The following is a 22,910-nucleotide window of genomic DNA, read 5'->3' on the forward strand; positions in this document are numbered from 1 at the left end:
CAATTTAAGTACATACCTACTGGTCCCATGAAAAAATATGAAAACTGGACATTTTAATTAAACTATGAATTTAATTTTCAACTCAATTTTATTTATATAGCACCAATCCACAATATGTCATCTCAAGACATTTGAAAAAGTCAATTCAATCAACCCATACAGATTAGTTAAACAGGAAACCCAGCAGATTGCATCGAGTCATTGACTTGCAGCATTTACACCTCCTCGATGAGCATGTAGCAACAGTTGACAGTTGCTTGCAATGTGTCGTTGCCTTTGTAGCAATCTCTCATACTGAGCATGCATGTAGCGACAGTGGAGAGGAAAACTCCCCTTTAACAGGAAGAGATTCAAGCAGAACCAAATGAATCCCACCTGGACAGAATAGAAAAAAAGTAAAAATGGTCACTGAAGGATTTTTCTGTGTATATACCCCACGTCCGTGGTATTTGTAAACAAGGTGTAATGATCCACTAGAATTTTGTGTGTTGAGCTTCTTTGTTATTTATTGCGTTCTGCTCTCTCTGTAGTTTGTGGTTCCTTTTGAGTTTTGTTTCAGCTTCCTCTGTATTCTCTGTGTTAATTAGCCATCTTCCCTATGGCCCCTGCTCTGTGCTCTCCCTCAGCTGTTCAGCATTCCTCTGATTAGACTCACCTAGTGTCATTATCCCTCTCCACTCTTCCTCACTTATTTACCTCCCTGGTTTCCATTGCTCCTTGGTGAATTCCTTCATTACACTCAGTACAGTTTGATAATCTGTTCCCTTCGTGCCATAAATATCATTTCTTGTGTTTTATTTATTTATTTATTTATTTTTAAAATCCTTAATCAGCACATTGTGTTTTGTTATGGCTGAATTGGGGTCTTTAACAACTACAAACCATGACAAAATGTTAACTCACAGTGAGAATCTCATACCACACTATGGGTAGTCGGGCAGTTGTGCAGAAATAATGGCAGATCAGTTGGCAGAAACGGCAAAAAACGTAAAAAAATACTGTTTGTTAGTACATAGTTCTTTGTTTGGATATGAATATATTTCAGTTTAAGCTATTTTAATTTTTTGTAAGTCAGCTAAGACAGATGAATAGCTGTCATGCTGGTAGTCCTCCCTGCTGTGAAGATGTTTACTTTTTTGCAGACTATCTAGCTCATTCTGATTACACCACATAACCAAACCTCAAAACATCGCTATCCCTTCATGTGGGAAACAACTGTTGTTTAAAACGCTGTTTTCATCCCCAAAGCTGACCTGATTTTAATGATGTATCTGGAATTGATTTTATTTCAACAATAATTATTCTAATCAATATCAGTCCTTGTTGTTATTTAAATCTTTAAATTACATCAGCGGACATGGTTCATGTATTTTGCAATTGATTAGTCATGTGTAGTTGGAATTATTTAAACTCTTTTAAAGAGAGTTTGCATCATTGTGAAAAAGCAGTTATGCCCCCCTCCTTCACGCTATTTCCACTGAACACACAGAGGTGGAAAGTGAAGTAATTTGAAGACAACATTAAGTGCATCAAATACAACTGAACTGCAAGTCACCCTGAAGATGCATCAGAGCACAAAGCCAGAATAGATTTAATGTGCTGCTATAAACTGAATGTTTAGCAAGTTGTGTGGGCAGTGCAGAGCTTAGATGCATTCATTAAGGCAGAAGAATATATGCATAGCCAGATGTGAAAATCAGAGGGAATGAAAAACAATAATTAAAGAGCAATGTTACACACAAGTAAAAGAGTTTCTAATTTTTGAGTTCCTTTTTATGACAGAAGTGGGAAAAGTAAAACTAAACTCATTAATGAATCATTAACAATAAAATCCAATTCAACCAGTCTCTTTCTCAACAAAACAACCCCCATTCTTCTCTAATCGCTGCAAAAAGCCGCCTTCTACCATAAGGCCTGACAAATGCTGCTTTCTGCTCTCAAGACTGAAGATGAAGTTAGAGGCTAATAGCAGTCACAGCCTCTGAGCCATCACACAGAAGGCAACGAGCTGAAACGCAGCTTCGTCATGAACTAGAACCCTTAAAAAAACCCTGTTGGTGCTGAGTCGGTAACTAAAACAGCCAGGGGGGCATTTCTTCCCCCTTAACAGTCACAGTGGGGGGAAGTTCCTACTATAATGTGCTGCCATTAAAAATAAATGTGTTCTCTTGCTGGAAGACACTGGTTCAGTGAAACAAGACAGCAGAAAAGTATTTTTATTAAGCCAAAGGAGGGCTAGTAAGGGCAAGAGTGAGGAATACTGCACCTGTAAGATACGATCCCCTTCTCGGATCCTGCCGTCTCTGGCAGCAATGCTGTTCGGACTGACCTGTACAACAAACAAAATGCTTTTACCCTTAATGTTCAGTAGAACCGGAGAGGATACGTTCAAATTGTGGAATTTTGCGTTTCTAGTTAAACATTTGTTTCTTTTTGTGTTTACGGAAGCTGTCAGGGTTAAACACAGGTCGTGGATCAGCTTTTCATTCTATTTCAGTCATGTTTTAAAGCTATTCAAAATGCACTATAAGTTCAATGTTCACCATTGCAGCTGTTAGCTGCAACTATTTCACTTTTTCTGTTTCCAGGAGCTTCTGCAAAGATCATCTTAGTACAGCACACGATGCACTCTCTTTTTTTTAAATAATACTTGCCAACAAGGCCAGTCTTCCATCTCCCAATAAACTGGTATCTGAGGCAATTTGTTTCACTTTCTCCAATCAGACCACAACTCTGAGGAGGCTGTGGTACTAAGATACTCCATCTTCATGATAGTTCACTCCCACTCTGAGGAACACTCATTAAGTGAAGTTCAAGAAAGGAATCTTTGGAAGACTGGAACAGAAAAGGGTGAAAGTGCCTTGCAAGGACATAATTTCATATGATTTTTTTTTTCAAATGCAGATGTTTTAATTTAGAACTTTTGAGACAGAGACACAGTCTGACATGTGTTCGTTTTCAGCCCACTTTAATGTGATACCACTATTAAATTCACTGCATCCAACTTCCTCTCAATCCAATAATCCAATAATCAGTGAATACAGTGCACCCCTGCAAATCCTCTGAAATCTGTTACAGAACATTGGTGAACAAACAGCAACATGAAGTTCAATGAATACAGCAGAAAGGTCAGGGAGAGGGTAGTGAAAAAGTATTAGGCAGAGGTAGGTTGTCAAACAATAGCATGGCCAGTCAGACTAAGTTTTGCTTTCGCTTTGCTATACAGCAAACTGAGTCTGGAACTGCTCCCATAGAGCCCTCTTTCCTGATACTGACCAATCACAGGCGTGGGCGAGCTTTATATGTTGAGTGACGTGCAGCGGCCGAGAATCCCACAGCCAACGCTACGGAGCGTTCGTATGCTAGTGCACTTTCTTCTGTTTTAAAAATAATCATTCACCGTAGTCTCTGCTACCATGAAACCATGGTCATCATCCTAACCTAACAGACTAGCCAAGGAAAGCGTTAATCAGAGAGTCAAGCGGTCCATGGTATGGATGAGCTGCAGGGATACACAGCTCAGGTAGGAAAATGTTTGAAGAACAATTTTCAATAATTTTCCGAAAGAGTGCCAAAAAGAAAATAATTGTTGGAAGAAAGACACCAAAAGTTCCCTTAATAGTTTAAGACAAGCTATGTAGGGGACACACCAAATATATAGAAAAAGCATCTTTGGTCAGATACAACAAAAATGTAACTTTTAGCTTTCAAAATGCAAAAAGCAAATTTTTTGTGTGTGGCATCAAAATAAACGCTACACATCATCCTGACCACGCCATTCCTACTGTGAAACATGGTGGTGATACTATTGACAAATTAAATACTGAACGTGACCGTAGATCAAACTATATATTCCACAAGGTATAAACTTGAGGTGCTGAATGCAAAGCATGCTACACTTCTCAGATTTTCTTTTTTTCTTGTAAAGAATTGTGATACCGTGATTGGCTAAAACCAAACTTTGATAGGTGGTCACTAGGTGTCGCTTCGCCCTATCAACTTAGAGAGTTTTGCTGAATGTCCCTCCTTTCCCTGAACGGATTTGACAGGAGCAGTCACAGCTTGATAACGTGCAGAACGGAGAGTGCTACACATTATCAATCTGGCTAGCCAGGTTAGTCAAATCGCTTTTTTTCGATTTTATAAATATTCATCTGTCACAAAATTGTGAAAAGTGTAAATTACATTTTCTGGTAGTTAAGTAAACATTGTGGAAAGGATCAAGGCATATGAACACTTTTGTAAGGCACTGTAACTTGTGGTAACTGGCATGTAGTTAAGATACTTTTGAGCAGTCGTCTTTGGAAATGAGGAATACAACAAAACATTGGGTTTCATTATCTGCTAACTGAGCAATGGAAAACCTACGTTTTAAAGCTCTGTTATGTAAGAAACACATTTTTATACTGGTTCATTTACTTACTATAAAAGACCGGATTGTGTAAGACTCTCTCTAACATCCTCTAAACATTCAGTCAGCTCCTCTGAATACAGCGCTCTCTTACTTCTTTTAAACGAAAAAGCATATATTGCTGTCAAAAACCTAAGCGTGTTAAGGTTTATATTAAGCCCATCTCTCAAAGCCTACACCTCACATGGTCTTCAACAGCATTTGAAAAAAAAAAAAACAGAGCCTGTGTGTCAGAGCCGTCTTGTTTTCAGCTCCTCTGAGGTTACAGTAGCTGAATATCCCACCACATGACAACAAAAAAAACAACCTTGGTTTATTTTTTTCCCCCTTTCATTGCTTGATGGTCATCTCATCTCAGCTGTTGACAGCAGAACCGTGCAGTTAGATCATCTGTTTGGTAATGTAATTTGTGTCTGATGAGAGTTCAATTTTGAAGTACCACAAGCAATAAAGAGACCTGCTTTGCTCACATGAATACTAAAGTAAATCAGAAATTGGTGGATGAATATTAAATGTCACATCTGATTCAGGCTGAGAAGCACAACATTACACCAGGGTTCTCTGATCTGGATATATGATTGTTGGTTTCTACAACAGAGTTTAATATGTAAATGTGAGACTTCAAAGAAACGGGATGTTCGTAGAATATGCAAAGAGTTGTTGCCCTAAGAGGTTTAATATTTGAATTTCTCCAAACAGCAAGCAATCATAACTTTGGTATTTGTGAGAAAAACAGCAACAGGGAGAGGGAGAGTTCTTTCCCCCATGTTTTTGAGGTGGAGAAAACTTACTTTGGGTTTAAAATTTCTGTTCTGTATCTATTCAATATTGCTATTATAGAGGAAACTCTCTATATATTGGCCTGTGATGGATTGGTGACCTGTCTAGAGTCTATCGCCACCTCTCGCCTGTTCACGCCTGGAGACAGGCACCATTCCCCTCACAACCGAGCAAGGTGGCTGAATAGATGGACGGATTAGATTCAGTATATTTATGTAGCGCCATTTCACAACAAAACCAACAGCTCAAATGATTTGTTTTCAAACTGGTCTAAATTCATTACAGATTCATCCTGTCCATTCCATTACTATCCATACTATACTATATATATATATTAAACCTGATACAGTCTGATTCAGTCCTAGCAGACAGGAGTGGTATCCACAGTAGCCACGGTGGCTACTGTGGATACCACTCCTAGAATTTACTTAAGTGCTATGCAAATATGGATTATTCTCATACTATGCTATGCAGATGCTCTGTCTGCAATGATAATGATTTGATGGAATATTTGCCTTGGAGGCCTCAAGCTTGAAAGTCCTACATGATATTTTTACTTTGTTTAGGTCTACACTCTTCTGGACTCAGATCTCTAATGTTTCTCCAGACATATGTGGGAGCCCCTTTATCCAGTATAGGGGGTCACTGCCCCAAGTGCTCAAACGAGGACAGGAAATACTGTTGCCATCACCTGCCAGGTCCTCTGTATTTTCCAACTTTCTCATGTTCCTTTTTCCTGATGTTTCCTTTGCTAGGGATGACATTAGTCATTGTCCTCTATTAATTATCAATGATCACCATGTCCAGTTTGTTGCCCATTACCATTTTATCGGTTTGTATCTGGAAGTCCCATATAATCTTAGCTTGGTTATTTTTCACTACCTTAGTCTGTGATTCCCACCTTGTATTCCATAGAGATGTTTCTGTACACTATACTGGCTACTTGGTTATGGCATTCCGTGTGTTCCTCTTCTGCCAGTATGTTACATCTTGGTGTGAGATGTTGGACAATTTCTGGGGTGTACCCAAGACTTATACACCTCATCATGCACTTACATCTTGCTGATAACCTATTCATGCCATTTTGGATTGTTGACACAGAGACAAGTGTAAAAGTTGCTGGACATGGCCTTAGAAGACTGGGCTTTGACACCAGTCCCATACCGGTTCCTCCGGCTCCTTTTGACATTTTCTTAGACATTCTCTGAATGTTGTCATCATTTGGGGTAGTCTTCCTGATGTAGTTTTGGAGCTTAGATGTTTAATTTTAGATACTGGCTCTGATGTGCTCTTGTACTCTCCCTCCTTATATACATGTGTTCAGTGTGTAGCTTGATGATACAGGATTTTGGATGCAATCCACCATACAGGGATAGAAGCTTTTGTGCTTTAACATCTGTGCTCTGAATTTCCCCCTTTGCAAAACGTATTATCCCAGCAGGGTATCTTACCACTGACAAGGTGATTGATTGCCTGGACCTCGTTCTTGTCTTTAAGATGACTTCCCAGAACTTGCCTTATGTATTGCAGTTGTTTTAAATGTTACTGCTTACTTTGTGGCTTCCCTTCTGGGAGTGCATCTCCTTTCATCTGAATTAGCCTACTTTCCCCCTCTTTGACACCATCCAGATATCTCTCCAGCCCAAATGACATCTCAATTTCCCTGCTGTAGATCCTGGTGGTGTGGATCAGTGAGTCGATGTCTCCCCCACACTCAGCATACAGCATGATGCCATCCATGTAGAGGCGGCCCCATTTCTGGGTTCCATAGCCAATCTGTTTGATTAGGTCACTGAGGGTGGCTCAGGCCTATGCAGAACAGCAGTGAGGACAAACAACTCCCTTGGTATAAACCCCATCTGAATCAGACTTGCACAATTGGCTCAACGTTGGTCTCAAGGGTGGTTTTGCACAGCCTTGTGTAGTTTGCAACGAAGGCTTTCAGCATGTTGTTGACCTTGTACAGCTTCAGGCATTTCCAATATCCATGTGTCTTGGGTTTCCTTGTAATCAATTCAGGCAGTGCACATATTCGTGTGCATGTGTGTGTACAGTATTTCATTGCGAACAGCACTTAGAAATGTAAGATAGGTACAATTCATGCATGATCATTTCAGCAATTCTACAAAAATTCAAACACAGCTACTATAAAAAATTCTGTTTTACATTTGCACTAATGATAACCTTTAAATGCCTGCAAGTCGTGTACTCACCTCACTGACATAAATGGCCACGTCCTCTTCTTCATCTGTCCTGTAGCACAGGGTGAGACCTAGTTTTTCTTGACTGCTTAGACGACAAAGTTCCACTTCCTAAGTAGAAAAAAGGTAAGAACACAGGACTGTGAAGCAACAAGCCACCTGCTGGGATGAGTGTTAGGACAGAAACATTCAAAAAGGCTGCTGACTAATGTTGAAGCACAGTAACAATGCTGACAAACAAAACATTAACAAGTAGAGTTCCCTTCATGATCCCACAAAAGTTTAAATTTGTTCTAATGCAAAAAAAAAAAAAAAAAACTTTAAATCTGGGTCTAGAACTTTAAATAGCTCTGATAGCTTTTTGAGTGGTAACGTGTTTGATCATGAAAGATATTGGAAGCTTGCCGAGTTTCTCTGCAGAGGGTTTCTTAAGTGACCAAATACCTCAGCTTTTATTTTCTTCATAATACAAGTTGTATGATAGAATACATGTAATGCATTTTGTGGGTGAGATGCATTTTTTTTCATGTAGTTTTACAATTACTACATGAAAAATGAAGCAGGGTGTACCCTGGACAGGTTGCCAGTCTACCACAGTTTGCATTAGTTATGGAAATTATTTTCAGATTCTCATCTCTATCTTTTTATTTTTCTCCCAAAGCTTCTGTCATTAAGCCACCTCCGTCCAACTCTCCACTTTCACTTCTACTACAACAGGGGACGCAGCCAAACACCAAACAGCACTAGCCCCTACCCCATTTCCAGACCTCTGAAACATATCAAGGGTGTTTGAGGGAATCAAGTGTGAAATGCTTTCCCTCCCAAGGTCTTCATTAGAGCAGAAACACAACGTCTCTCAGCAGCAGGAGCGAAGTGGTTGAGTGGAGAAGAGGATGGAGCGGGGCAGAGAGAAATGAGGTGGCTGCAAGGACTCTGGCAGGACTCACAGGGGTCTCGTACAGAAAGAAAGAAAGAGATCCATTTTGTCTGTGACAAGTGCAGGTTCGCTGGCCACGTGTGTTAGATATGGCATGGCTTTAGGTATGTGAGGGGGGGGGGATGAGATGAAGGGGAGAAATAGAAAAAGGCAAACCCTGTGTTAGCTTCTGTATTTTATGTGGTTTATGACTCCTGGCTTCCTAGAAACACAACATTTAGGTTGTGTTAGGTTCTCCTGTATCCTTTCACATCCTTCCAACATGTCTATCCTTTATAGGTGAATCTCATTAAGAATAGCATAAAGGAGTTAATTTATTTCAGTAACTCAGTTTAAAAGTATAGTTGTATTCAATAAATCAGAATGTGCGGTCTGATGAGGCTTGTTTGTCAGATTAAAAGTACCTTTTGAAAATAAGCTTTGAGAAGGTATTAAACATACTGTAGTAAAAGTATTGGTCTAGTGGTCTAGTGATGCAATCTTCTAATCTTAAATGTTGATTTTCATTAAATGCAAGCAGAAAATCATGATATTTAACAGAAATTAAGGCTTGAAAACATCAGTGTAATTGATCTATATCATGTGTCTCACTTAGAACATTGAGTCGCTTAAATAAACAAATGATCTTTTCAATAGTATTCCAATTTTGTGAATATGACTGTACATTCATTAGACAAAGCGTGATATATTTTCACTCATTCACACATGATTTTAATGAAATCCCAAATTCAGTTTCTTAGAGAAAAAAATGAGACCAAATAAATAAAAAAAACCATAGAGAAATATGGCCTATTGCAAAATGTGTACAGTAAATTCACTCAAATATAGTGCCTTGTGAGGCCTCTGTTTCCATGAATTGCTGTACATCTGCACATTGGCTTGGAGGAGAATCAGTCTGCGGATCTGCCAGTGTGTTAAGCAATCCCAGGTTGTTGTAATAGCAGCCTTCTGCTCGTCATGCTCCTCTTGTCAACGCTCAATAAATTCTCCGTGGGGTTTAGGTCAGGCCAGTTTACAACGGGCTTAAATCGAAGGCTACTGGACTTTCGCTCAGTTTTTGCAAAGAGACTTTGACGCCCATTCAATTCTGGATGCTCGCAGTTGAGCAACCTGGAGTTTGGAAGCTCATTTAAGCCTTCCAGTTTCTCTCTGTGAGTGTTGTGACAAAGACTGGTTTCTCTCGAGGACAGAACACTCAACGATGAGTGGCGTAATGTATGCTGCCCAGTCCATCGAAGATTACTATGACTTCTACATTAGAGAAACCAAACAACAGCTGTCTAAACGTATGACGCCGCACAGGAGGGCCAGCAGCTTGGGGTAATATTCAACAGTCCACTTGCACCTCCAGATCAAAGGACACACATTAGATGACACTCATGTTAAGATTTTAGACTAACAGGACAGTTGGTTAGAAAGAGGAAGCCATCTTTGTCAACAGAGAGAAACCAACACTGAACTGAAGGGGAGGGTTGCAGTTTCAGCATCTATAAGTTTACAGCATCTATAACCCACCACTGAAACTCATTTCAAACAAATTACACAAGCAGTCTCATCAGGATTCAGGTAAACAAGTAAACAACTCAGAGCAAATAACAGACCCAAAGCAGGGACAGGCAGGTTGCTGATTTGCCTCTGACCTGGAATGCACCTATGAGGATGGTTCCCCCATGTTCTTAGAACAACAGCTCACAAACTCCTGGTTGCTCAACTGCGAGCCTTCAGACATGGACAAAGACTCTTGGATAGGTGTCAAAAGATAGTCACAAAAGCTAAACGAAAGTCTTGTTGCCTTCAATTTAAGACTACTGTAGTTCCCATGACCTGAATGACTGAGAATATGCACAGGCATCTCAGGCCATTTTTACAATTAAATGATGGTAAACCTTTGGTAGTTTGGGTAAGGTGCACAATGCTGCTGGAAAATTAATCATTTCCTTATAGATTGCCTGTGGAAGGAGACAGTAAATCCTCTAAAGTTTACTGGGAGATGGCTGTGCTCACTTTGGACTTGTTGAAGCACAGTGAAGATGCAGCAGATGACATGGCATCCCAAATTGCTACTGTGGAAACTTCACACGGCACCTTAAGCACCTTGGTTTATATGGCTAGAAGTCCTCTGTTCTTCTAGTCTCTGAGACCATCGTTTCGAAATGATAAGCAAAATCAATTTCACCTGAGCACCAGTCCAGTCCTTTTTCTCCTTAGACGCGATGAGATGCTTTTGAGGCTGTCTATAGTTCAAGTGTATCTTAGTATAAGAAATGCAGCAGTTGTAGCCAATGTTCTTGATACAGTGTGTATTGTATGTGTGTGGTGGCCTTATGCCTTGTAAATCCCTACCAAAACTCTAAACAACCATTTTTCTTCACAATCCTTTTAAGGTTGCTTTTTTTTCTCTGCTGCACTTTTTCTTTCCACCAAACTTTCCATTGATACATTTGGATACAGCATTCTGTAAATACCTAGCTTCTCTAGCAATGGCCTTTTGTGGCTTAATCTCCTTGGAGAGTGTCTGGGGCTGTCTGTTGGACAACTGTCAAGTCAGTGTCTTCACATGTGTAAGCCATAAATGTGTAGTTTCCTTTTTGTAAAAATTAGATTACTAATTCTTAAAACCCCCAAATAATTTTAGCGAAACTGGATATTGGGATTTTATTAGTTATAATCGTCAACAATTATCTGAAATAAAAGCAGGTATAATAAATGGGAGATACACTTTTTTTTCAAGCAAATGATTGAAACAAATAAACGTTTCAATGTGTCTAATTTGTGGAGACGGACCTGTTTATTTTCACACAAACGCTCAAATAAATCATTTAGGCTTTTTTTTTTGGGCTTAAGTTCCAGCAGCTGTGCGCTCCTCTGCAGATACTTAACATCAAAGCCAAAGCCGCGCATAAACACAAACCCTGAGTTTAAGCACACGCCAAAGAGCATGCATGTTTGGAAACGGAACAAAATGCTTAAGGGGACATTTGACATCTGGCTGTCGTTTGTCATTTGATAATTTCTGAACAGCCTCTACATTAAGGGGACATTTGATAGACATGGTGACAACTTTAAACCCCAGCTGATGAATGAGGACATACGTAAGGACAACTACAGTATGCATGATGCATTCTGGCTTCACAAATTAAGTCTAAAAAATGAGTCATTAACTTCATCAAAGATGTTTTCAAATGCCGGGGTTGATAGGGAAATTATTAAAGCAGCTCCAGAGGCATTAAGGCAGTCGTGTATGTAATTGTGGTATACTCGCGGTGCACGTCTTGCATGCTAACACGATGTGTGAAGTTGTGGGATATGAGATACTGAAATCAGTCGTAATGTCTTGGAGATGTCTCTAAAAATAAACCCGCACAAACGAGCTGTTGGTTGCAAGGTAAAGAAGAGGTGTGAGCAGGTGCGTCTGCGAAACAAGCCCAAAGTTACTTGACTAATTAATGACTGGATGTAGTGCAGGAGCCCTGTGGCAAAATGATCAGGGGAAACACACTGCTGCACGCTGAATTAAGCACCGTGTGTGTGTGTATTTAACAATGTGACTCTTTCTTCTCCATCAGACGCTTTTGAGCTTTTTCGCTTTAAGAAAAAAAAAATAACACCCACTCGCTGAGATGCTTCTGTAAAAAGGTGTCTGCATCCTGAACCATCAAAAACACCTCCTCCGATCTCTGTCTCGCCTCTTGCTTTCTTGATTTTTTTTTTTCCCTTCCTCCATCTCCTCGCTGAGCTCTGGGCTTCTCAGACAGGAGATTGCGGTGAGGCAAGGGACGAGGGCTGACAGTAAATTAATGGCTGTGATGGCGGTGATTAAGAGGAAGATTGCTGCCCACCATCAAAGCACATCTGATGCTGTCATGATAATCGCGACTTTGATTACTGGTAATTGAAAAAGCAGTTGCCAAATGCGTTGATGGCTACCGCTGGCAGAAAGAGAGGGAAGGCTGTATCCAAGCTCAGAGTGCTTCACTCCCTCTGAACTCACCAAAACTAATCAAGGGGACGGTTACTAACATGGTTCAGTGGCGGCACACACATCAAGGAACTTTCCTGGAAATGAAGGATGTTAGGCTGTGAAATTGTGACTAGGTAACGGTTGATGAACTCCAAGAACCTGACGGAAGAGCAAAGACTTATACACTCCTGTTGGGAGATACAACAGGATAATTAAATTAAACTTATTACACTCAAAATCTTGTCAATTTGAACCTCTTTTTCTTCTATAATCCCACAAACCAAGACTTCAAACACATGATGTTTGAGAGGAATTCTGAAATGACTGAACAGTGGCTCTATGCCTTGGCTTGAATTTTATTTAAATATTTGACATTGCTCTCTATTCATAAGGTCCTTAATACAAAAGAAATCAGAGGAAGCAGCCCACCTTTGACTGGCCTCAGAATTGGAGGAGCGGACTGGCTTCCCACTTGCTTCACACTTGGCTATGAAGCATTTCAGTGCTCGCTGAAGGCTATTACCTAAAGATACCAGCAGAACAAACGAGAAGACCAGTGCCCGTATTTACAGAGTCCTAAGATTTAAGCTAGCTCCTAAAATGTTAGATTGGATAAAGATGGCTCTATGTCATTTTATTGAGGATAATGTTAGATAATCATGAACAAAAAGGGGAGAAATTTACAAACAATATATAAAAGAGGGGGGGGGGAGTATTGTCTGCATTGCATGAGAATGTCAGTAGCCTAAATGGTCATCGAGAAGTTCGCTTGTCTGATACCATCTCTTCGCTTTTGATACGTAGCTGCACAGAGAGCTTAACTTTCCAGAATGGTGGGTAAAGCACCGAGACGCACAGAGGAAAAAGGTGCACTGATCTGCGGCAACGCCATTCAAAGTCTGTGTATTTGTGCCGTGATCCAGGGACCATTTACCTTTCAACACTCCTCCTCCCAGAGATGACCGGACAGATGTGCTGCTGTTAGATTTTTTCAAATCTTTTTTTTATCCATTTCATGTTGGTCATTTTGCCAAATACAACCGCTTTATACAATCAGGCAATCTCAATAAACTGCTGACAGGTGAGTGCACATTAATATCAAATCCACAAAGGTAGTAAATTGATTAGCGAATAAAAAAATAAGCAAATCAAGATGAGGATCTCAGTAAGGTGATTCAAAACATTTTGATGCTGTGTGACAGTCGATAAATCTTGCGAGTTTTTATCATGGTGAAACACTTATTTCTCTCAATTGATCAATGGGAGTGCTTTTTTTCTTTTACTATGAACCAATCACAGCTGCTAAAAGACAGTGTCACACCTAGCAACGGGGTCAGCCAGATCTCCCCACTAAGATAAAACATTTCTGCCGTCTCCTTACTCAGAGTCGCTTTCAGCAGTTATTTGACTCGCTCTTAAGCTAAAAGGTAGGAATTGTTAGGCTAAGATAGGAGAGGAATCTTTGTGAATACGGGCACTGGTAGATGCTGTGCAACTTCTTCCAGTTAAGAACCAAGGCATTGGACTTTGAGGAGGTGATTTTTATATATGTACATGACGGGGAGATTTTCACCTTGTCCTTATGCACTATCCATTGGCCTCATAACACCAAAGACCAATAGCTTCGTTGAGACTGTGAGACGTCGATCAGTGTGGTAGCCTTGATGAATTCTCTTGCAGTCAGAGCCAAAGAGTGAACAAAATACTTATTTTTAGAAAATACAAATAGTTATCATCAAGAATTTTTAAAAAAAATCTGTATTTTTAAACATCCTCCATTTCTCATCCACCATATATTAGTGTCATTACTTTTCACTCAAAGAGCTGCAAATCCATTCCTCTATTTCTCAACTTCCTAGGTTGGTAATCTCCTTCTCCAGAGTTATGCCCCACCCTCACAAGAAAGACGCTGTTTATATCTATTTTCTGATACAACAAGAATTCAAGCATCTGCAGCCATGCCTAATTTCCCCAAACTGTATAATCCACTCTGGACGGGTTTTAAAACAGCACTTCAGCTTTCTAGCATGCGATAATCCCTTCACTCAACCAGCCGTCTTGGCTCTCATTTCATGTCTCCCTCATATTTCATTTGACTTGCTCGCATTAAGGCTGCCTTTTACAGTGCCTTAATGCAGGGATCTTTTCTAAATGGGCTCATTACTGAGTGCAACACACTTCACATGATTTGCAGCCACTTGATTGACTTTTAAAAGAAAAGTATTGAGCGCGGAAGCTGTAAAAGTGTGTAAACAGCACGTCCGTGGAAATCGACACATATTTGCATACACGACACCTACAGTCCAAAGACAGGCACAATACGTGGATCATATGCACACATTCCTTAGTTTTATACTGGTGTTGCTTAAATCCCAAGAGAACGCACAAATATTTTAACATTATATGTAACACTGCCATATGAAGAAAGCTCAAGAATGTCTCAGCATTATTCACATCCATCTCCATTGGGGAAGCGAATTAGATTTAGATATTTTCTCCCTTACATGATGGCATAGTGCTCTCACCGACAGCACTTCCACCCGGCAAAGTTAAATCTTCTCGCATCTCTCCTTCAGCAGAAATCCACTCCATTGAGAAAGAGGCTTTTCAGCTTCGCCTCCATCCCCCTCCAAGCATTCTTAGCTGTCATACAGTAAGTGGGGCTGCATTAGGGGTGCTAATGCCACCCCCCTGATCATGCATGAAACTGTGAAGTCTGCTAAGCATACACATTGGAAAAGGATTCTTAATATCAATGAGGCATAAACACATGCTTCCATATGTTATATATTTTGGATTTGACATTGGGGTCTCAGCGATCCGAGCGGATGCACAAATCTGTTTAGGATTTGAAGAGACAGCTCAAGCTCGATGGTTTGAAGCATTCTGAACGAATTCAAACAAACGCTTGGATGGAGGGAGAGCTGAGCAATCATCATACATCAGAGCAGTTGGAGGCAAGGCGCCATGTCTGCTTGCACACCAGCGGCCCAGAAATAAAGAATATTGTATCACAGTGGTAAGCGAAGACGGCGCTTTGATCTCTTCCTGTCATAGATGAATCATTGCATATGGATATAACTATGTAGTGTCAGAGACCGTAAGTCATGTAAAACCGAGGATCTGTTCAATAAACACATGCAAATCTAGACTTCACAAAGTAACTGTTTGTCCTTTTTTTAAAGCTACATGCAGCACCTAGTTATGACTGTCAGAGATTGATTCAAACTCACAGGCAAATTCATTAGGCTATTTTTAGGTGTTAAATGTGTGTAAGTCAAAATGTATTCATCGATAAGAAGGCCCAGCCAAGGATGTCATTTTTCGCGTCAGCTCAGTTAAGCCCAACCTTCTTTAGGAGCAGCTCGTCTACTTCCACACAGCCATCTTGCAGTCTCTGCTCATCCATCACTGTTTGGTTTGGATCTGACACCAAAAGGGACAGGACCAGACTGCAACGGACAGTCGGGACCGCAGAAGAGATCGTCGTGCGAACCTGCCCTCCATTCAGGACTCCGCACATCTCCAAAGTCAGGAAACGGGCAAGAAACATCACTGCAGATCCATCTCAACCCGGTCACAACATGTTCTGGCTCCTCCCCTCTGGTGAGCGCTACCGAGCACTGCACGACAAAACCAACAGACCCAGGAACAGTTCCTTCCCACAAGACATCACTATTATGAACAGCTGACAAACAAACAAAAAAACTTCCACGCAATAACCAGGCAACTCGCCTTTATTTACCATTTACCAGTTATTTATTCATTAGTCCTTATTTTGGTGCAGTTCATTTTTACAGTTCATATATTCATATTCTGTATACGGTATACCAAATCTACCTACCTAATGTACATAAACATAATTTATTCTAGCATTCCCATCCTCTGCACCCATCACACTGTGGACATGCATGTTTGTATATGTGCACCTGTGCATCACTTCGTCCTCTGACATGTACATAATAATAATAACAGTGTAAATATTATTTACTCCTGCATCCTTTGCTCTGCGCTTATTGTGTCAATTTGTCTGCCTGTTTATAGTGTGTTCATATGTGTCCTCTATACTGCAGACTGTTTGATTTTTAATGCTGCATTACTGTGTTATTGTATTATGGTATAAGCGTGTTCCATAATATTGTGAAAAATGTAAAATCCATAGTCAAATACTGCATATGTGTACACATACCTGGCAAATAAAGCTCATTCTGATTGTTTAATTCTTTACTTCTCTTGCTGCTAATAAGCAATGCTAGAATGATAGAGATGAAAACCTTGAGTTTTATTTTGCTTGAGTGGTTCCTTATCTACAGTATAACCCAAAAGCATTGACATCTTTGAACTTCTAAACTTTCTTTTTCTCTTAATGGAATAGACTTCAGTGTGCTTATTGGAATTTTATTCGACAGACCAACAAAAAGTGGGACATAATTTGCAAGCCGAACGAAATCCATTCATGGTTTTCAACTTTAAAAAAAAAATAAGTGTAGTGTGCGTTCTCTAAAACTTCGGTCTCAGCTCAAAGCTGTTGGAAACATACCCTAAAAGACCTTTGGCTGCAATTGCAACAAAAAGTGACTTTTCAGAATAATGTTGGCAAAAAGAAAAAAAAGAAAATCTTTCACTTCTCTATTTTGTACTACTTTGTGCTGTTCTGTTACAAAAAAAAAAAAACATAAAATTTTGCCAACATAACACAAAAAATTGTGAAAAAGCTCAAGCGGTATGAGTGTTTGCAAATGTTTTTTTAGTGCCCGTAAAAACCTTTTTGGCAGTCACATCAGACTTTAGTTCCTACCTCATACTTCAAACTCCTCTGTTCTCTCTCCATCAGCTGGGACAGGGGAGAGGTAGTCAGTACCTTCATAGTAATCCTGGTCCATTGTATGAAGGGAATGACAGCTGTCAGGAGAAAAAGAGAGAAAGAAAGAAAGAAAGGAGAGGTAAGACAGACAGGGAGACAGAAAAAGAAAAAGACAGTGAAAGGTTAAGATTTGAAAACTCGCGTTATCATTTCCTTTCAAGTCATTTCTCAAACTCAAAACCTCAAAGTGACAACATTTTGGCGCTTTTGTCTCAGCTGTAGAATGAAAGAATAAAAGCTCTTTGAAAGGCTTTTCCTGCTGATGTAGTATGTGATAAAAGTACAGCCTCCTGTTAATAACAGCATATCCACACTCTGTAATTTGCTTCATGCCTTTGACAGACAGCCCCCCACCCCCACCCTACCCACCCCAGACTGCATGGTGTAATTCTATTATCCCTCCTTCAGTCACTGAACAAAACTCTATTGTGGGGTCCAACAGAATGTGTGGCAGCTTCAGCGCCACACAGGATAATCACTGTAGATAAATAATGACAAAAAAAGAAGTAAATTGTTAAATAAGACAAGTGATGTGTCCTATCACATGTACCAACCTGTTTATTAAGTTAATACTTCTAAATGTCGACATTTCTCCTGCTAAGTATTGTTCTTATTTGGCAGTTGGAGAAGGTGCAAACAATACAATTACAATTTTACAATCTGGCCGCAACATATGATGCCAGCTATTTATATCTATCTATAAATCTAAACTATAAAGTCTGCTGTTTATTGGATTATGCACCTGAGCTCAGAAAAGGAGAAAGGAAATGTTGCTTTATGGGACACATTGATTAAGTTTGGACTCAGCCTCTGGCTGTTGCTTTTAGTTGCCTTTTTTTTAATTGCCGATTTACTTTAATCACCCTGTAAACCTTACCTGAGTCCAAATTGAACCACTAAGCAGCTCCAATTACGGCTGAATTCTCCTCTAGGGAATTCTGGTTTTACGATATGTGCATAAATCCATAATGTTTTTGATCGGGTCATGTACACAAGTTTATAGCTAGTGTGCAGCACTGATCATATTGCTAAACTTTATTGATCTTTGACACAGATGGAGAATCCATCTGGGCTGTTATTTCTGAATGCTTAACAAAGACCCACATTACAAATGATAACCCCCCCCCCCCCCCCCACACACACACACACACACACACACACGCACAAAAAAAAACTTTATTATGCTTGGAATTAATTATCCTCTAAGCTTGATGCAGATTAAACTGCCATTTCCCAGTCTTCCTCTGCTATTGTATCGTTACGCTCCCTGGAGGTGAAACCCAGATATTTCTTTATGCTTAATGTTCTTTTTCACTGCTTACTGCTCCAGTGAGATTAACCGAAAATAAACTCAAATTATAAAGAAAGCACAATGAACCAATTCCTTTGTTGTGTGTGTGTAGAAACCTCCTGTTGATACTTAAAATGCCTTTCTATTTAAGTTTTATTTCACAAATACTAAAAGAAAGAACTTAATGGTAGAAATGGTAAGCAATAGTGTAATAATGGAAGGTCACAAAACAGCTGATAAAATGCTATTGTAGTACATTCCACTAAGTACTGATGAAAGTGCCAAATGCACTTTTAAGTAATTAATAAAATATAATTTTTCAATACATTAAATTAAAGGAATTTCAAAATCTGAAAAATATTTTTCTACAACGACCAATTCCTAAATTGTCACTTATAACAAGATCTACGGAGAGAGAGAGTGCTGCCTAGTATACTTGATGAAAAGTATAACAGTAATGACATCAGTTATATGTATTTTTGATGAATATTGCAATAATAGAGATATTTTGATAGTGTTTTATGAGCCAAAAAAATGCAGTGCTCTTAATGTAATATTACAGCAGTTGCAATTTCTTTTTCAAAGGAAATTTACCTAATACATTTGTTTACATTATTGGTGAATCGTTTTGTATTGGCTGAAAAAACTTTTTTTTTTAAATTCCCTGGCAAGTTAAAACATTATTGACTGTATGACATTTAAAAAGGCCAAAAATCTGACATAGCCAGGTGTTTATTGGATTCTACAAACCAGCTAAAACACATTGAAGTTTGTGGTTGCAGTGCAACAGAGTATGAAAAAGTTTTTTACTTTTTTTCCAGGCAGCATGTGTAAACTGCTTTGTGCTGTAAGAATTTGCTAATATTTAAATGAGGTATTAATTGAAGGGGAAACTCCCCAATGGTTATGTATATTTATTTACATTACAGCTTAAGAATTTAGTACACATTATCAAAGATCCCAAAAGGCTGCAGCAAGGGGACACAAAGAAATCTATAAGATGAAAGGTGGTGCCTATTTTGATGAAGGAGATAATGTGGGGAAAAGAAACTAGAAGAAATGTTGGCTTTACAAAAAAATGATGTATCATTCATTGTAGAGTTGTGAGCCTATTCTGTTGAAATAAAGGTCCAATCTGTATTAAAAAAAACATTTTATTGGTGTCTAAAATTCAGATACATGTCTATTGACCATGCTTGACATGCAGGAGCTAATAGACAAAGCTCAAACAAAATAAATTGGCAAAGACAACATATTTATTTTACAATATGTAAATTCCTAGTGGGCACTTCTGATTATAGGGCCAACATTTTTCTTTTCAAATGTGTTGCTCTAAAAACGGTCAGTATTAGCAACGGATTTACAAAAAGGTGAATGCTGCAGAGCTGAGAGTCAAACTTTGAAATAATCTCCGCTAACATAACCAACATTTGTTCTGCTAATGTTCTCCTCAGAATAGCAATATCATACAGAACAGAAGCTGTATAATAAGAAACATTTAATGTGAGCTTAAAGGGATAATTAATCATTTTAACCCAAATATTGCTGAGTTGCAATGGAACTGCTTTATTTAAAAAAATCTTGTACATGTTGATGAGAGAACGCTTTGGAGGTTACCGTGCGTGTTAACACATGACAGCACAGCCTGCTGAACAGCTATTAGCTAATTAAACACTTTTCATTTTATTCTTCAGTTTTTATGTCTTGTATGTGAAGGCCATTAAGAGACGTATTCATCAAACAAATCTATATTTGTAACAATCCCATTGGGAGCTGGATTTTACATATAGTTTCACTGCTTCGTATTTGCAATGCTTGTCACGCAAACAGTGGTGCTTCTCCTTCATGGCTTACTAACATGTTTTCATATTTTCTTTCCTTCTTAATTATAGGCAGTCACAGCCAAAGTCAAAACAAGGACGCAACAACAAACTGTTTTCCTCAGTATGGCAGTCAACCAAAATTTCTGCAATTAAAAAAAAAAGGAAATGTAATTAAAAGTTAGAATAATACGAAATCACTGAACATTTTAATCAGTTTGTGTTACTAGCCATACTTATTTGATCTGGGAAAGGAAAAAAACTCCAAAAACAGCCACAGAGCTCAAGTTGTGAGGTCTGATGTCTGTGGCCAAGCACTGTGAAAAGCAGTCCTAAAAGTATTTACAGCCCTTTTTTTTTCACTTTCTATCAGACTGACTGCACTGATGTGGAAATACGTGAGTAGTTTCATTTAACCAGAGCTGAAATGGAGTGGAGCAGCCGAGTCTACAATATCAGAGCAGGTAAAGTTTAAAACAGGGTAAAAGCTCTAAAACCATTCATTTTAAAGTAACAGCTTCAAGGTCCCAAAGAATCAATTACAACTTGCTCGATCGCAAAACCTGAAAGCCTCTCTCTGCTTTTTTTTTCTTTAATGTGTGCTCTTAGCTAGTTTGCAACTTCTAACAACTTCCGATTATATAATACTTTGCATAGCCTGATTCATTCACTCCAAAACAATGGATGGAAACACCCCTAATTCTTTTTTCTTTTCTTTTTTTTTTGCGACATTTTAAAAGATTGCTCAAAATTCACCTGACAATTAGATGGAAACATAGCCATAATCTTGCAAAATATTCATAACTCTTAAATTTGTTCACATTTTGTCATGTTAAACCTAAAAAGTTCAGTGTTTTGTATTGGGATTTTATGTTATACGCCGACAAAAAGTGGCACATAACTGTGAAATGTATGAAGGACAAATGTTTTTTTATTTATTTTTTACAGATACTTACAAAATAACTTTCCATAAATTTATATTTAGCAAACCTGGCTCAAAATTTTATGTAAACATTTTTCCCTGCAATTACAGCAGAATCTTTTGCATTACAACTCTGTCAGCTTTTTCTCATCTAGACAACAAACTTTTTGAGCATTCTTCTATGTAAAATAGCTCAAGCTCAAGTTCTTTGCAGCCTCTAACACTTTTTCTTCAGGACTGCCTTGTATTTAGGTCCATTTATCAAACAGTCAATGATGACCAGCTTCACCATAGCATCATGCTGCCATTGCCATGTTACAGCTTGGGTTGAAGAAGGGTTATGTTTCGAGAGTGATTTGCAGTGTCAACTTTCCAACACACAAATCATTTTACATGTAGTTTTGATTCCGTTTGAAGCTCCTTCTTCTTATTTTACAGAACAGAAAAAAAACAAACCCTTGAAAGGGCTTGCAATGGATTAGTATTGCCAAGGGCATTTTTCCCGGCAACATTTTCCAACGAACCTATTGCTTGAGAGCATGACTAATTTAGCCTTTTCAACAGACCTCCCACCTGAGCTGCGGATCTCTAAAGCTTCTCTGCCTTGGACCTCCTAGCTGCTTCTCTGATTAATGTTACCCGACCAGTCTGTCAGTTTAGATGGACAATCATGTCTTCTTAGGTCCCATTTCACAACTATACCCCACATTATGTTGACCTATCATGTACAATTTCCAAATTGATAAAATATGTGCTATCAAGGTGAAAAAAATGAACAGTTTAAAGGTCTATTAATACGTTTGCAAGGCACTGTTCATTAAAATAAGCAGCTTTGTGTCAGGGTTGTACACACCTATCGGAGAGCAGGAAGGGACAGACGTCAGGCACAGGAGGGGTCGAAGGCTCGAGCTTTGCCAGCGCCATGATGTGTTCAAAGGTGATGTCGGTCTGAGTGCACACGTCCACCACATGGATTTCCTGAGGGGGGCCGTGAGGGCGGCCACTGGTGGTACGCCTGATGACCTGCACCACGACGGGGTCTCTGGCAGCTCGAAAGGCCTCCACAGTCTCATCATGGTTGGATTTGGACAACTCCTTCCCATTCACCTGAAAATGGCGAAGAGAATACCCCACGCAGTTTAAACTACAGTATAAAAAGCTGTTTCATTCTGACTCAAATGCCACCGACGAGGTTGGATTCGAACCCTACCAAGTGGGATTGAAACGTCTCTTTAACTGTTTTCTTTACTATAACTTTAACCTTGCAATGTGCATGAACGCTCTCAGATAAAATACTTAGTCTCTCTGATTTTTATCTCAACGGACAATCAAAGAGAAATCTTCACCAACCTGACACACGTAAAAAAACAAACAAACCCCAAATGGCTTCTGTTCACTCATTCTACCTTCACCCTCCTCTCCACAAAATGAACAGGGTTCTCAGTCAGCTTGAAAACCATTTGCGCTGCAGCTGGCTCACATAAAGAAAATCACAGCTTCATTTAGCCCAGTAATTTCTCTGAAGGCGAAACCACGATTGTGGAATACCTCGGGAGAGTTTTCTTTAGAAGAATTGCTGAAGCAGAGATTATGATTTAGTATGTCCAAAAAAGTAAGTCCAAAGGCAGCATAATTATAGATTACTTGTTGATTTAAATGTGCCTTCAGAGCAGAAAAATGTCCTTACGAGTGAGGTGAAGAATGCAAAAAAAAACAAACAAAC

At 39.2% G+C, this 22,910-nt stretch overlaps 1 protein-coding gene across 1 annotated transcript in view; it reads right to left on the reverse strand.

Moving 5' to 3' along the window:
* LOC105924840 (PDZ domain-containing RING finger protein 4) overlaps nucleotides 1-22,238 on the reverse strand; it is a 35,254-nt gene extending 13,016 nt beyond the window's left edge. Inside the window, exons 1-4 of the mRNA XM_036147368.1 lie at nucleotides 22,041-22,238; nucleotides 17,089-17,192; nucleotides 7,405-7,503; nucleotides 2,267-2,329 (exon numbers count right to left, since the gene is read on the reverse strand). Of these exons, the coding sequence (XP_036003261.1) occupies nucleotides 2,267-2,329; nucleotides 7,405-7,503; nucleotides 17,089-17,192; nucleotides 22,041-22,158 (384 nt within the window). The 5' untranslated portion in view covers nucleotides 22,159-22,238. The remainder of the gene's footprint in view (nucleotides 1-2,266; nucleotides 2,330-7,404; nucleotides 7,504-17,088; nucleotides 17,193-22,040) is intronic.
* Nucleotides 22,239-22,910: the final 672 nt, after the last annotated feature.

This window comes from Fundulus heteroclitus, chromosome 2 (assembly GCF_011125445.2).
Source record: "Fundulus heteroclitus isolate FHET01 chromosome 2, MU-UCD_Fhet_4.1, whole genome shotgun sequence".
Taxonomy (NCBI): domain Eukaryota; kingdom Metazoa; phylum Chordata; class Actinopteri; order Cyprinodontiformes; family Fundulidae; genus Fundulus; species Fundulus heteroclitus.